This window comes from Solea senegalensis, linkage group LG20 (genome assembly GCF_019176455.1).
Source record: "Solea senegalensis isolate Sse05_10M linkage group LG20, IFAPA_SoseM_1, whole genome shotgun sequence".
In the NCBI taxonomy this organism is placed as follows: Eukaryota; Metazoa; Chordata; class Actinopteri; order Pleuronectiformes; family Soleidae; genus Solea; species Solea senegalensis.
This window is the reverse complement of record NC_058039.1, coordinates 12,263,224-12,274,081: the sequence shown is the minus strand read 5'-3', so window position 1 is coordinate 12,274,081 and position 10,858 is coordinate 12,263,224. Positions and strand designations below refer to the sequence as shown.

Below are 10,858 nucleotides of genomic sequence, written 5' to 3'. Positions count from 1 at the left end.
TGGCCACAATTTAGTATTTCGTGAACACATTTATTTCATGGCCACAATTTAGTATTTCGCAAACATGTTCTATTGGGCTCCATAAAAAAGAAACGTTTTTAGATGGAAAGTGTGTATGCGGCTCACATACAAAACAAACCCGCTATATCAATCCATCTACGTGGACTTTTATTTTGCCAGCATAAACCGGAAGCGACGCCTGTAGCTAGTATGTCTGCGTTGGCAGCTACAGTCGCGGCTCGGCTCGGCTCACATTCTCCAGCAGCAGCACCAGCGGCGGCAGCGGAACAGTGAAGTGAAGGCAGCGGACGGGAACCAGCGCTCGGTCAGTTCGTGTAGCGGACAACGGAACGGACATTAGTGGACATTAGCCGACATTCCTCCTGCCGCTGCTTAGAAAGGTGAGTCCCCCCCCCAAACAAATGCATGTGAGCGGAAAGAATGGAGGTGTATTCCGCTGTGTTGTGGAGGGAGGGGGCGGTGGTGGAAGAAGGGGTGCATCCATTCTGTCTTTGTGCTGTTGGTCAGCGGCAGCTCCGGCGTTTGTACGCCTGGATGCGGGGGAAGAGTGTTTTTGTTCAGCTTTATCTCGCACTACCATCAAAGACGTCTCACTCCGAGGCTCTGGTAACTCTTCATTGATAGCCACAGAGCCATGGGACTCGAGAGAGAGTGGTCCTCGGGGAAGTGAGGGAGGGTCGGGTCGGTGTGTATGTATTTATGTGTGTGTGTGTGTGTGTGTGTATGTATGTGTATGTGTATGGGGGGGCTCGGTGTCGATGTTACCCCCGGCGCGTGCCTTCTCTGTCTGACACCGAGTGTATGTAACGCCTCCACGAATCCCATCCAAAATGTCTCTATTTTAAACTTGTCCCCACTGAAAAACAATGACATGCACATCACAGCGGAACCGCTCAAGGTCCTTCAGAGTCCGCAGCTGCCACTGTTTAATTCGGCTAACACCCCCATGCACTACACTGCACTTGAGTCCAGTGAGAGCCGGTAAACTTCCGTGAAGCGCTCACCAGGTCGTGCCACTGCCACAACCTTCCCCCATGAGGTGCCTGAGTTAACATGACAGTGGAAAAAGTTTTTTTTTTTTAAAGAGCTGTTGAAACTTGGTTTTTAAAGAGGGGCTGTTCAAGTTCAATGAAGCATTGTTTAGGAAACATAGAGATTTCCTACATCCATGAGATATCTCTTACATCTCTTTAACCCCTATTGACCCTTAATGAAGTGCAGGGCTGCAAATGACGATTAATTTCTCCATTTATCCAGTACATTTTTTGGTTTGGTTTGACATAAAATGTCAGAAAGTTTTGATCATTGTTTCCCAAACCTGGAAGTGATGATGTTCTCAAATGTCTTGTTTTGTCCATAAACTAAAATTAATCCTGTTTTAATGATGTATTTGTTGGATGGACCCAAGAAACCAGAAAATATTCATATGAGAAAGCTTTGAATAAAGCTTATTGAAAAAAAACCCCACTCTCATTCATAATGAAATATCAAAATAATTGACAAATAATAAATTATTACTCAGGTAATTGTTTCAGCCCTCATAATAATACTAATGTCAAGTAGTTAGTTTACTATCATGTGAAACTTAATCAAAAGCAGCATAATTCCATTAGGGGCTGCAAGGACTAATCATTAGTCAAGTCATTTGATCATCCATTAATCAGTTTGATTGGTGTTTAATAATTAAAACAAGATTTCTGTGAACACTTAACAACATTTTATGGACCAGCAAACGCTTAATCCATTAATCAATTAATTGAGAAACAAATTTTTATTTGCTTTCCTTAAGTCAGATGAGTGGGTCGTCCCTCTCAGATTGCTTGTTTCTGCACTTCCTGCATGTGCCTCACGCCGTCGTCTTGTGTGTGTCTGCAGCGTCAGCATGTCCAGTGAGGTGCAGCCGAGGCCGGACGACAGCCCCAACACCAGTGGGGGAAGCTCAGATGCTGAGCAGAGAGAGGCAGCTCCTCCCGAGCAGGCGGGCCCCGAGCAGCGGGACCAGACCCAGCCCAAGAAGAAGGAGGCCAAAATCTCCAGCAAGACGGCCGCCAAACTCTCCACCAGCGCCAAGAGGTAGATTTACTGCCCCAGTTATCTTTGACTGTGTGTGCTGCCTTCACTGCACTCACCTGCCGTTTGCTCTGTTGTTCTGTGTGTTCTAATGTGATTAGGGTGCAGAACATTAGACAAAAAAAGAGTGTGTGATGGATCCACTGTTTAATCACCAACTTTATATTTGGATTCTCAAAGCCTCCGTCACCACAGCTCCTCTCCTTGAAATGTGCCACCTCAGGAAAACACTGACTGCAGATAAAATAACACAGCAAGTGTTCACTATTCCATAAATGTGGAGATAATATTACAAGCTCTTTTGCAAATATATGTCTTACCCCATACAAAAATAAATGAATACATTTAAAACAAACTCTATTTGCCTCACTTTGACTGTGAACAAAATAGATGCTGTTTATTGCTGCTGTTTAAATATTTACAGTCCCCTCTAAAAATGATTGGAGGAGTGAGGACTATTTCTTGGTTTTTTTGCTGTAAAACATTCGGGTTTGACATGAAAAGACCAGAGATCATTATTTCAGCTTTTATTTCCAGGCCCTCGTTAAATGTAAATGCACCACCACATTTTAGTATAGGACGAGAATTAGAGAGAACTTAATACTTAGTGGCCAATGTTGGTTCTTTAGATGTTGTGGGTTGAAGGAGCTACGTTTTCCTCCTCCTCTTGACAATTGAGCAGAGCACAGGTTACCCGGGGTCTGTCAAATTATGGATTTGGTTATAAATCGTCGCCCTCTCTCGTGCAACGCAATAAGTCGATAAGTTGGGGCAAATATTGATGTTGGCGCTGCTCAAAGGAATGAGGGAAACTTGGGTGGAAGTTGCCTGGCTGAAGAAGAGAGAGGTCAGAGAGATAGAGAGATAATGGTGGAGAAAGCTACGTTAAGACATGCTCCATCCACGTTCTTCACATACAGTAGAATTTATGCACGTTGTTGTGAATAAATAGAGAAATCGTGCACTTTTAACTTTTCACATTAACATTCTTCAGTGAAGTAGATATCGTGATGTATCGCTCTATGATTGTCTCGCAATATATTGATTATCACAGAATCGTTGTATCGCGATATTATTAGTGTCGTATGTATCGTGTATCGTATTAGACTGTGCTTATCTGAAGGCGCATATTTTGTGTGTGGTCACCTGCAAAATATATCTACTATTACATTTAGTACTTACTCTTATGTTTATTACTTCTTTTAAATGTGTGTATGGATGGATGGATGAATGTAAGTGAAAGCTCTTTAAAAGGTTTGTTGCACCATGTCCATGTGTACAATGACAAAGAATCTAATCCAGGGAAACTCATGACGTGATAATTGAGTTTTTGTGCCCCCGCTCTGTTATTCAACATGCCATACATTTCTTTATCTTCATCATTTCTAACAGCCGTGATCACAGAACATTCTCTTTGTTGTTCTCTGTGAGAAACAAGCACAAGAAAAGGTGGAATAACCAAAATGATTTAGTTTGAATGATTACTTTAGTAAATGGAGCCGAAACTGTAAAGTGTTCACATGCAACAAGCTGAAAAATAGTCAGAGTAATTCAGCAATCGGTAGACAATGGATTAATCATTGCCACATTTCTTTTTTGTTCTCATGTATTTTTCATTGGTTTTAATTTGTTAAACAATAATTTTTCTTAACTCAAGAAATTACTTTGTAGTGCAACATTGAATCAAGTACTAAATATATTAGTCCTAAATGTGAATATTTTCTGGTTATTTTGATCCATGTAACAAAGGAATCATTCAAATTGAATCATTATGGTTTGTGGACAAAACAATGTCGTTATTTTTGAGGTTTTGGGAAACACTGATCAACATTTCCTGACATTTTTTGGACCGAATGTGTAATCGGTTACGAAATTGATCATGAGCTGCCGCCCTACAACTATCACACATTCAGTCGATGCCGAAACAATCCGTCATGTCGGCATCGACCGCTTGTCTTTCGTCTCCTTCTCACTCGCAGTAACAAATTATTTTTATGTGTCAGTTAACAAACAGCTGAGGGAACAGTTAACAGGATCAATCAATGCGAGAAGTCAATTATTTAGTTTATTTTTCTTTTTTTTGCTTTGTTATGTTACTTTGAACATTTTGAGTTATTGCAGTGAAACATGATGTAAGAGGAGCAGAAGAGCAGGAAATGGAAATGAAAGCAAATCTCCCTCTTGGTGCAGAATATGCTGTGTTTGAACTTGAATCCGTGGGAGTTTGAACTTGGCAGGATGGATATTGGAGTCTGGACTTGTAAGAGTGAGAAGCACGAGTGTAACATCCTCCATGGCTGACATCGCCAGCTCAGTCTGCGTCCTGTTATCGCGCTCCGCGGCACACGCTGTCCCCAGACAAATCAAAACCCTTGCAGACAAATATGAGATGAAGATTTCAGACCCAAAAAGTGCACGTTTCATAAAGAGTCTTTAAGAGACGTAAAACTACAAAGACGTTAATAACAAGAGCATGACAGTTATTCACCGTCGGTTACGCCGGCTCTTTACAGAAAAATCAATAATCGTAAATAAAAAAACATCTCAGCCGTCTGTATCTGTTTGCCTCATGCTCGCTCACATTGTCATGGAATAATAGAATAATGCAGCGACGTGTCTCTCTCTCTCACTCGCTCTCTCAATTTCTTTACAAGTGCAGTTGAATGAGGTAGTGACTCGCAGTTAATGTTGACTTCACCGTGTGTGTGTTCAGCTTGGTGCTGGTGCCAGGAACCAGAACGGAGAATATTTTTTCATGCTTTATCTTGTTCCACTAAAGTCCACTTTCCAACTTCTCACCCTCCTGCACCAAAGTCTGTAGAGAAAATCAACATTTCTAGCTTGCGGGGGACACAGGAGCCACTGGTCCGCTGCTGCCAGGTTTGGTTAAGATGCGTTGCCTAGGTAACTTTGAACAAAGGATTCCAAACACCAAAGTCACAAAATAACTCATTTAAATTCACTATTGGAGGCAACAGGGGGATCAACTACTCCTGTGTTCTGTGATGTAAAATCACAGATTTTTTGCATGGGCTTCAGTGTGGGGGATTGTGTTGGTTACAAAGCGACGCAAACTTCAGTTTCCACGTTGGAGAAAGCTGCCCTAACAGTGAGATAAAGCAACAGACGTATTCCCAGGATATCGTAGAAATAAGCTGGAGTATTTTTTGTGACATTAACCTTTTGACTGTGTGTCAGCATCTCATACAACTGTCACTTTACATGTGAAATGTAACAGAGGTGGTGGAGACTGATAATGCGACAGGGATGAAGCCATTAAATGTTAATCTCATGCATTGCGACATCGACATGGATGATTGACTACAGCCATTTTCGTTTCGGAAGATGGATTAGTTTGGTTTTTTGGGGGGATGAAATATTTCAATTTTATGGTTGCTCTTGTGTTTTCTTGGCAACATTCCTGCACTGCACACAGGAAGTCATTTATTTTATGTCAACTCAAGACAAACAGAGGCGACAGCAATGTTCAGCTAGTTAAGTGAGAACACAAAGAAGTGTCCACTACAAGTGGTCGTTCAGCACTTTGATGGGATAACTGCTTCTTGCCTCCGCCCGCCTTTGTGCTGCTGCTGTATACAAGCAAGTGCTCCCCGAGGGCTTGTACGCACAGGAACAAGTTTAGGCAAACGTTTTGTATCGTATTGAATCGCTAAAATATGCAAAGTAATGATGGAAACTTGTCTTTGATAGTCTTTATTAACACCCAAACTTTTCTGCTGTATTTCTTTGACAGCGTTACAGCGCCACACGCAGGCCTGGCATATACTACAGTGTTAAGAGTTGTTTTTTTATATACTTTTTTGAGGATATGTCTCCATTCTGCTGTATTTATAGATTTTCTAGCAAAAACATGCTGCCAAATAAACATTTTAAACACTTTTTAACAGACAACAAATATATGTTTAGTACATTTTAACTGCCAAATCAATAAAGAGTAAAGAAAACGGATCTTATAGGTTAAGTTATTTTCCGTGTGGACGAGGCCTAATGGGCAGATAAAAAGATGCAGCTTAAAAATAATTTAAACCCTATCTGTTCACACCAAAGCAAACGGAGACTGCCGAATAACATAACAACAACAAAAATCACCTAAAGATACGCACTGCAGCTTTAAATGAAAGCCGCATCGATCTAAAATGAACCATGTGCGTTAATGTAGAAAATTGAGGATGCAATACATGGCATCGTCGTCATGGTAATGGCAACTGAATCATGATCAATCAATCCGATGTGTAATTATGTTAAGTATATAACATGGCTACTGGTATAGTAAACGTAATAAATACTAAACCGGGGAGAGTCAATTGATTGAATACTTTCTTCGTGTGCTCGGTGTGGAAACGCGCCCGCCAGCTTCCCTTACAGTCAAATTAATTTACCCTCATATACCAGATATGATTCCATTATCTGACACGACCTTTTTGACATCGATATCCATTTACATTCGTATGCGGGAGAGAGAGAGAGAGAGAAAAAGTGAAATATGCAGCTGCGTGGTCGCCGTGGTGTTGATGTTGTGTGTCAGGACTGATTCCTGTGTTCACTCGCCGCGCTCCGGAGCTCATTAGAAAATCAATGAAGTATTCCGTGTGCACTCACAGATTGATTTTTACAGTCAGGATTTATACAACTGTCTTGTTTTGTGCGTGTGTGTGTGTTTGTGTGTGTGATTATAACACAGATCTTCGTCTCGTTTCAGGATCCAGAAGGAGTTAGCAGAAATAACCTTGGACCCGCCACCAAACTGCAGGTAAGATCCCGATGATGAGTGTGTTTTTGAAAAGGGCCGTTTGCTCTGACACCCGAGGCTCTTTAGTGTGTGTGTGTCTGTGTGTGTGTGTGTGTTAAGCCCTATTCTATTTGGTCCACAGAAGTCCTGAGGGCTACGCAGAGAAATCTGGGTGTTTTCTCCTGTTTTTTAAGTGAATGTCGACGTCCAGGAGTAGTTCACTGGTTACCAGTTCACTTTAGAAGACATTTTAAGGTCCTTGTTACTTCTTTTAGAGCTTTAAATGGTCCGGCTCCTTAAGACCCTGCTGATCTGCTGCACCTTTACTCCCCAAGACTTCATCTCAGGTCAGCAGATCAGAGGCGGATCAGTGGTTAGGACCAAGAAATTAATGGACTAATGAATGAATCAGTTATAAAAATGGTGAAAAAATTTGTCACCACTATATCTCTCAGTTAAAAAAAAAAGATTGCAACAGTTGTTTCTTGTCCTGAGCTCAGATACCACCATCGCATGCTGCCTTTTCTATTTTGGATGAAATGATGAATCAGTTCATTGAGCCAGTGAGTGATGTTATATTGTATCAGTAGTTTTTTTGTATCGTTGATGCAGACGAAGATCATTTTCTCACCCGTCAGAATCACACCATTAATCTGTCATGGCTGTTTGCAGTGTAAATAAACAGCCAAGTGTTTTTATCCGTCGGACCTCGAGCGATGACTCCGGCACCTGCCGGCTGTTTGTCAGCTCCCCAATCTCAAAGACGAGGCTAATCTGGCTGAAGCAAGCCATTATGTTTCCTGACAAAGAGCCAAGCAGCAGAAGGGGGAATGAAATTTCATGGGCAGACACTTCTATAGAGACTGACACGTCTGTGTTCTTCCCTGAAGAATGTTCACACTGAAAAAGGCCCCTGTGACAAATGGATGGAGCGCGGCTGCAGTCGGGGAATCTTCAGACACGAGTGACAAACTGGGCTCAGGCGACTCGGGTGTTTTTCATTTGGCTTTTTATCACAAAACCGGCATTTAGGTTCAAAGGGTCTCGGCGAGAAAACAGCACACTCACATTTTCCTGTAAACAAACTATTCACAACTTTGGGAAACGGAGGATGTCATGGCCCCAACCTCTTGCTGTTGCATTCTGACTTTGATTTTAATGTATTGCTATGCCTTTGTAAAGCACTTTCAGTTGTGTATGAATAGTGCTATATGCACAAGCTCCTGTTCATTTGAGGTGTATTTCTGTGACAGCGATACAGCGCCACATACAGGCCAGGCATATACAACAAAGGAAATGGTCCAGGATCCTCTGTTTGCTCGTACGTGTTGCTGAAGTTGTTTTCCTAATGATGATGTGATTAAAGCAAGGTCACGGTGAAAAGGAGAATTAAAATAGACAAAGGAGTGACCTTGGAGTTTTTCCACACTAAGAAAATGTTATGGTTTCAGCCTTTTTTACCACAGGGAAACTTAGAAGACAAGGCAGATGATGGCAGACTTCACCCCATTCACACAACAAGCCCCTGGTGGTCTCTGCTTGTCAAATTGGCAAATGTGGAAACACAGACAGACAGACAGACCAAAAAAAAAAACGTAACTTCCACTCCGTGGGATGAAGTAACGAGTCCCAGAGTGAAAAAAAACTCAAAATGCCGCCCTAACATTTGCAACTTGAGGGGAAATTATAGCCCGACCTCTTCACCATCACTGCCTTCTTCCTGTGTTTGTAGTTTGTGCTTAAGTTTGCATCATATTCTACCTGTTAGGTGTTTTTCTGTGGCAGCATTACAGCGCCACATGCAGGCCTGGCATATATACCACAGCATTTAGAGGCGCTTCAGGCATGTGTAGGAAATAATTTAAACTAATGACTGAATAGGCTACTACCTCTAGCGCCCTCTATGATGAAGAAGTTTATCTACATCTGTATGACAAATATTCTGTTGATTTCCCTACAGAAGAGACTACATGAGCTCTGCAATTGGGCACAGGGGAAAAACTTGTATTTCTAGATTATTGGTTATCGGCCCAAGGAATTGGGCTGGCAGAAACGGGTAAAAATATCTGAAACTAAACTCCTTCAAGCGACAAAGAAGACACTTTGTCACAAGAAAGCAAAAAAACCCTCGGAAAAATGACTTCCAGATCACAAAACAAGAGTGTAGGAAAAAGGGAAGTTTCTGTGTGGACAAGGCCTCACACATCCAAAGCACCGGTGCTACTTGAAATGTAGATCTCTGCATTCATGCGCCCCTTCGGGGTATTTACCTCACTCTTAAATGGTCCTCAGTTCCCCCACAAGGCTGTCACATCCCCGGTGTTTGATTTAACCACAGCGACTGTTCTCGTGAACGTTTCTGACGGGATGAATTTCCTCACACACAAAAGACTTCACGTCTCCTCAGCCCTTTCTTCACCTGCTAATTGATGTGACAGTGTTAAATAGGCTGTGTTCACAGAGAGACATCAGATGTGAGGGGGGGTTATGAGGGGACGCTGTGATGCGGCTCATTACCCCACAGGCTTCAGCTTCTTCTGTTCTGTTTTGTTTTGTTTTTTTTCCTCCTCCCGGCAGAATATAACGCAGCTCATGATCACAGCAGATCCGTCTCACATCCTCTCTGGCTCATTTTCTGCATTCCCTTCCTCAGTAGAAAAGGAAAAGTGCTGTTTCCCTCCTGGGAGTCGTTTTTTCTCGAAGACTGCGTGTTTGGCTTTTCTTTGGTTCGGCTTAAAATGGAATTAGTGGAAAAGAGTTTTGGAGCCGCATCAGGATTTTTTATTTTCATCAGTCTCTTTAATCATCCTTGTCACACTGCCAGAGAGTAATTAATTCAACGTGACAAACACTGCAAATATGTATGTAAATAGCCCTCACATCAGACACATTATATTAGCCCAGTGCTTAGTAGCCTTCCTGGCTCTGTGTGTGTGTGTAAGTGTAAGTGTTGTCTTTTCTATAATTACCATATCCTTTCATGATAGTCCTGGCAGCATTTTAATAAGAATCCCCTATTAGAGAAGGTTTGGATTCTAGGGCTGCAGCTAATGAATATTTTCTCAATCAATTAATATTCAAAAATATTATGTTTTAATGATTTATTTGTTACATGAAGCCAAGGAACCCGAAAAATCTGAAAGCCCCCTATAATGTAACATGTAGCATTAGAGTTATGGTTAACATTAGACCAGTAGTAGATATGGTTATGGTTAGATGTCTTCTGAAGGCATGGAAAAAGACTGTGTGTGTGTATTGTGGTTAAGCTATGTGTGTGTGTGTGTGTGTGTGTGTGTGTTGTGGCCCCTGCAGCAGCCCAGCAGGCTTCAGTAGCTGTAGTTTTGTCCTGTCAGATGAACTGGAGGAGAACCAGTTTGTTATTAGGAAACATCCTGCAGTGAAACAGCCGTCTGCAGAGCTCACCTGCTGTTCAGCAGCTTCTCTCTCTGCTCACACTGAAACCTCCAACTCACAAAACTGTGAGAGGAAAGAGGATGTAGTTGTGATGTGTGATCACAACCACAAAGACATCCATGCATCCATTATCTATCATGAGAACTGCTGAAAAAAACACCTAACAACATCACTTAAATTGGTAACACCTTCATGAATTAAAGCTGTCGTGTGTAACTTTCAGGAAACCTTGATGGGCAAATAAACCAGAACATATTCACATTTAAGAAGCTGAAAAACTTTAAAGCTTGTTGTAATTATTAAAAGAAGCAATCAAACCGATGAATCGATTATCAAAATAGTGAACAATTCCTTTAGTTGTCGATTAATAATCGATAAATCGTTACAGCCCTCGTCTGTTACGGTCAAACAAGTTCACACGTTGTTGATTAAGTCGTATCATACACACAAGCTCATAGAGAGAGATACAGCGCCACCTACGGAGGCAGAGTCAGATGTACACAGCCAATCGGGGTGGTGTTAGCTCACTTGGTAGAGCTGCCGTCCCATGTTAAGGTTGCAGTCCTCACTGCAGGCGACCCCGGTTCGAATCCCGTGTCGGAC

General features: G+C 41.9%; 1 protein-coding gene across 1 annotated transcript in view; it reads left to right on the top strand.

Annotated features, from left to right (window-relative positions):
• Positions 1-217: 217 nt before the first annotated feature.
• Positions 218-10,858, top strand: part of LOC122786621 (ubiquitin-conjugating enzyme E2 E2-like) — a 36,514-nt gene continuing 25,873 nt past the window's right edge. The window contains exons 1-3 of the mRNA XM_044053061.1: positions 218-401; positions 1,897-2,094; positions 6,812-6,862. Of these exons, the coding sequence (XP_043908996.1) occupies positions 1,904-2,094; positions 6,812-6,862 (242 nt within the window). The 5' untranslated portion in view covers positions 218-401; positions 1,897-1,903. The remainder of the gene's footprint in view (positions 402-1,896; positions 2,095-6,811; positions 6,863-10,858) is intronic.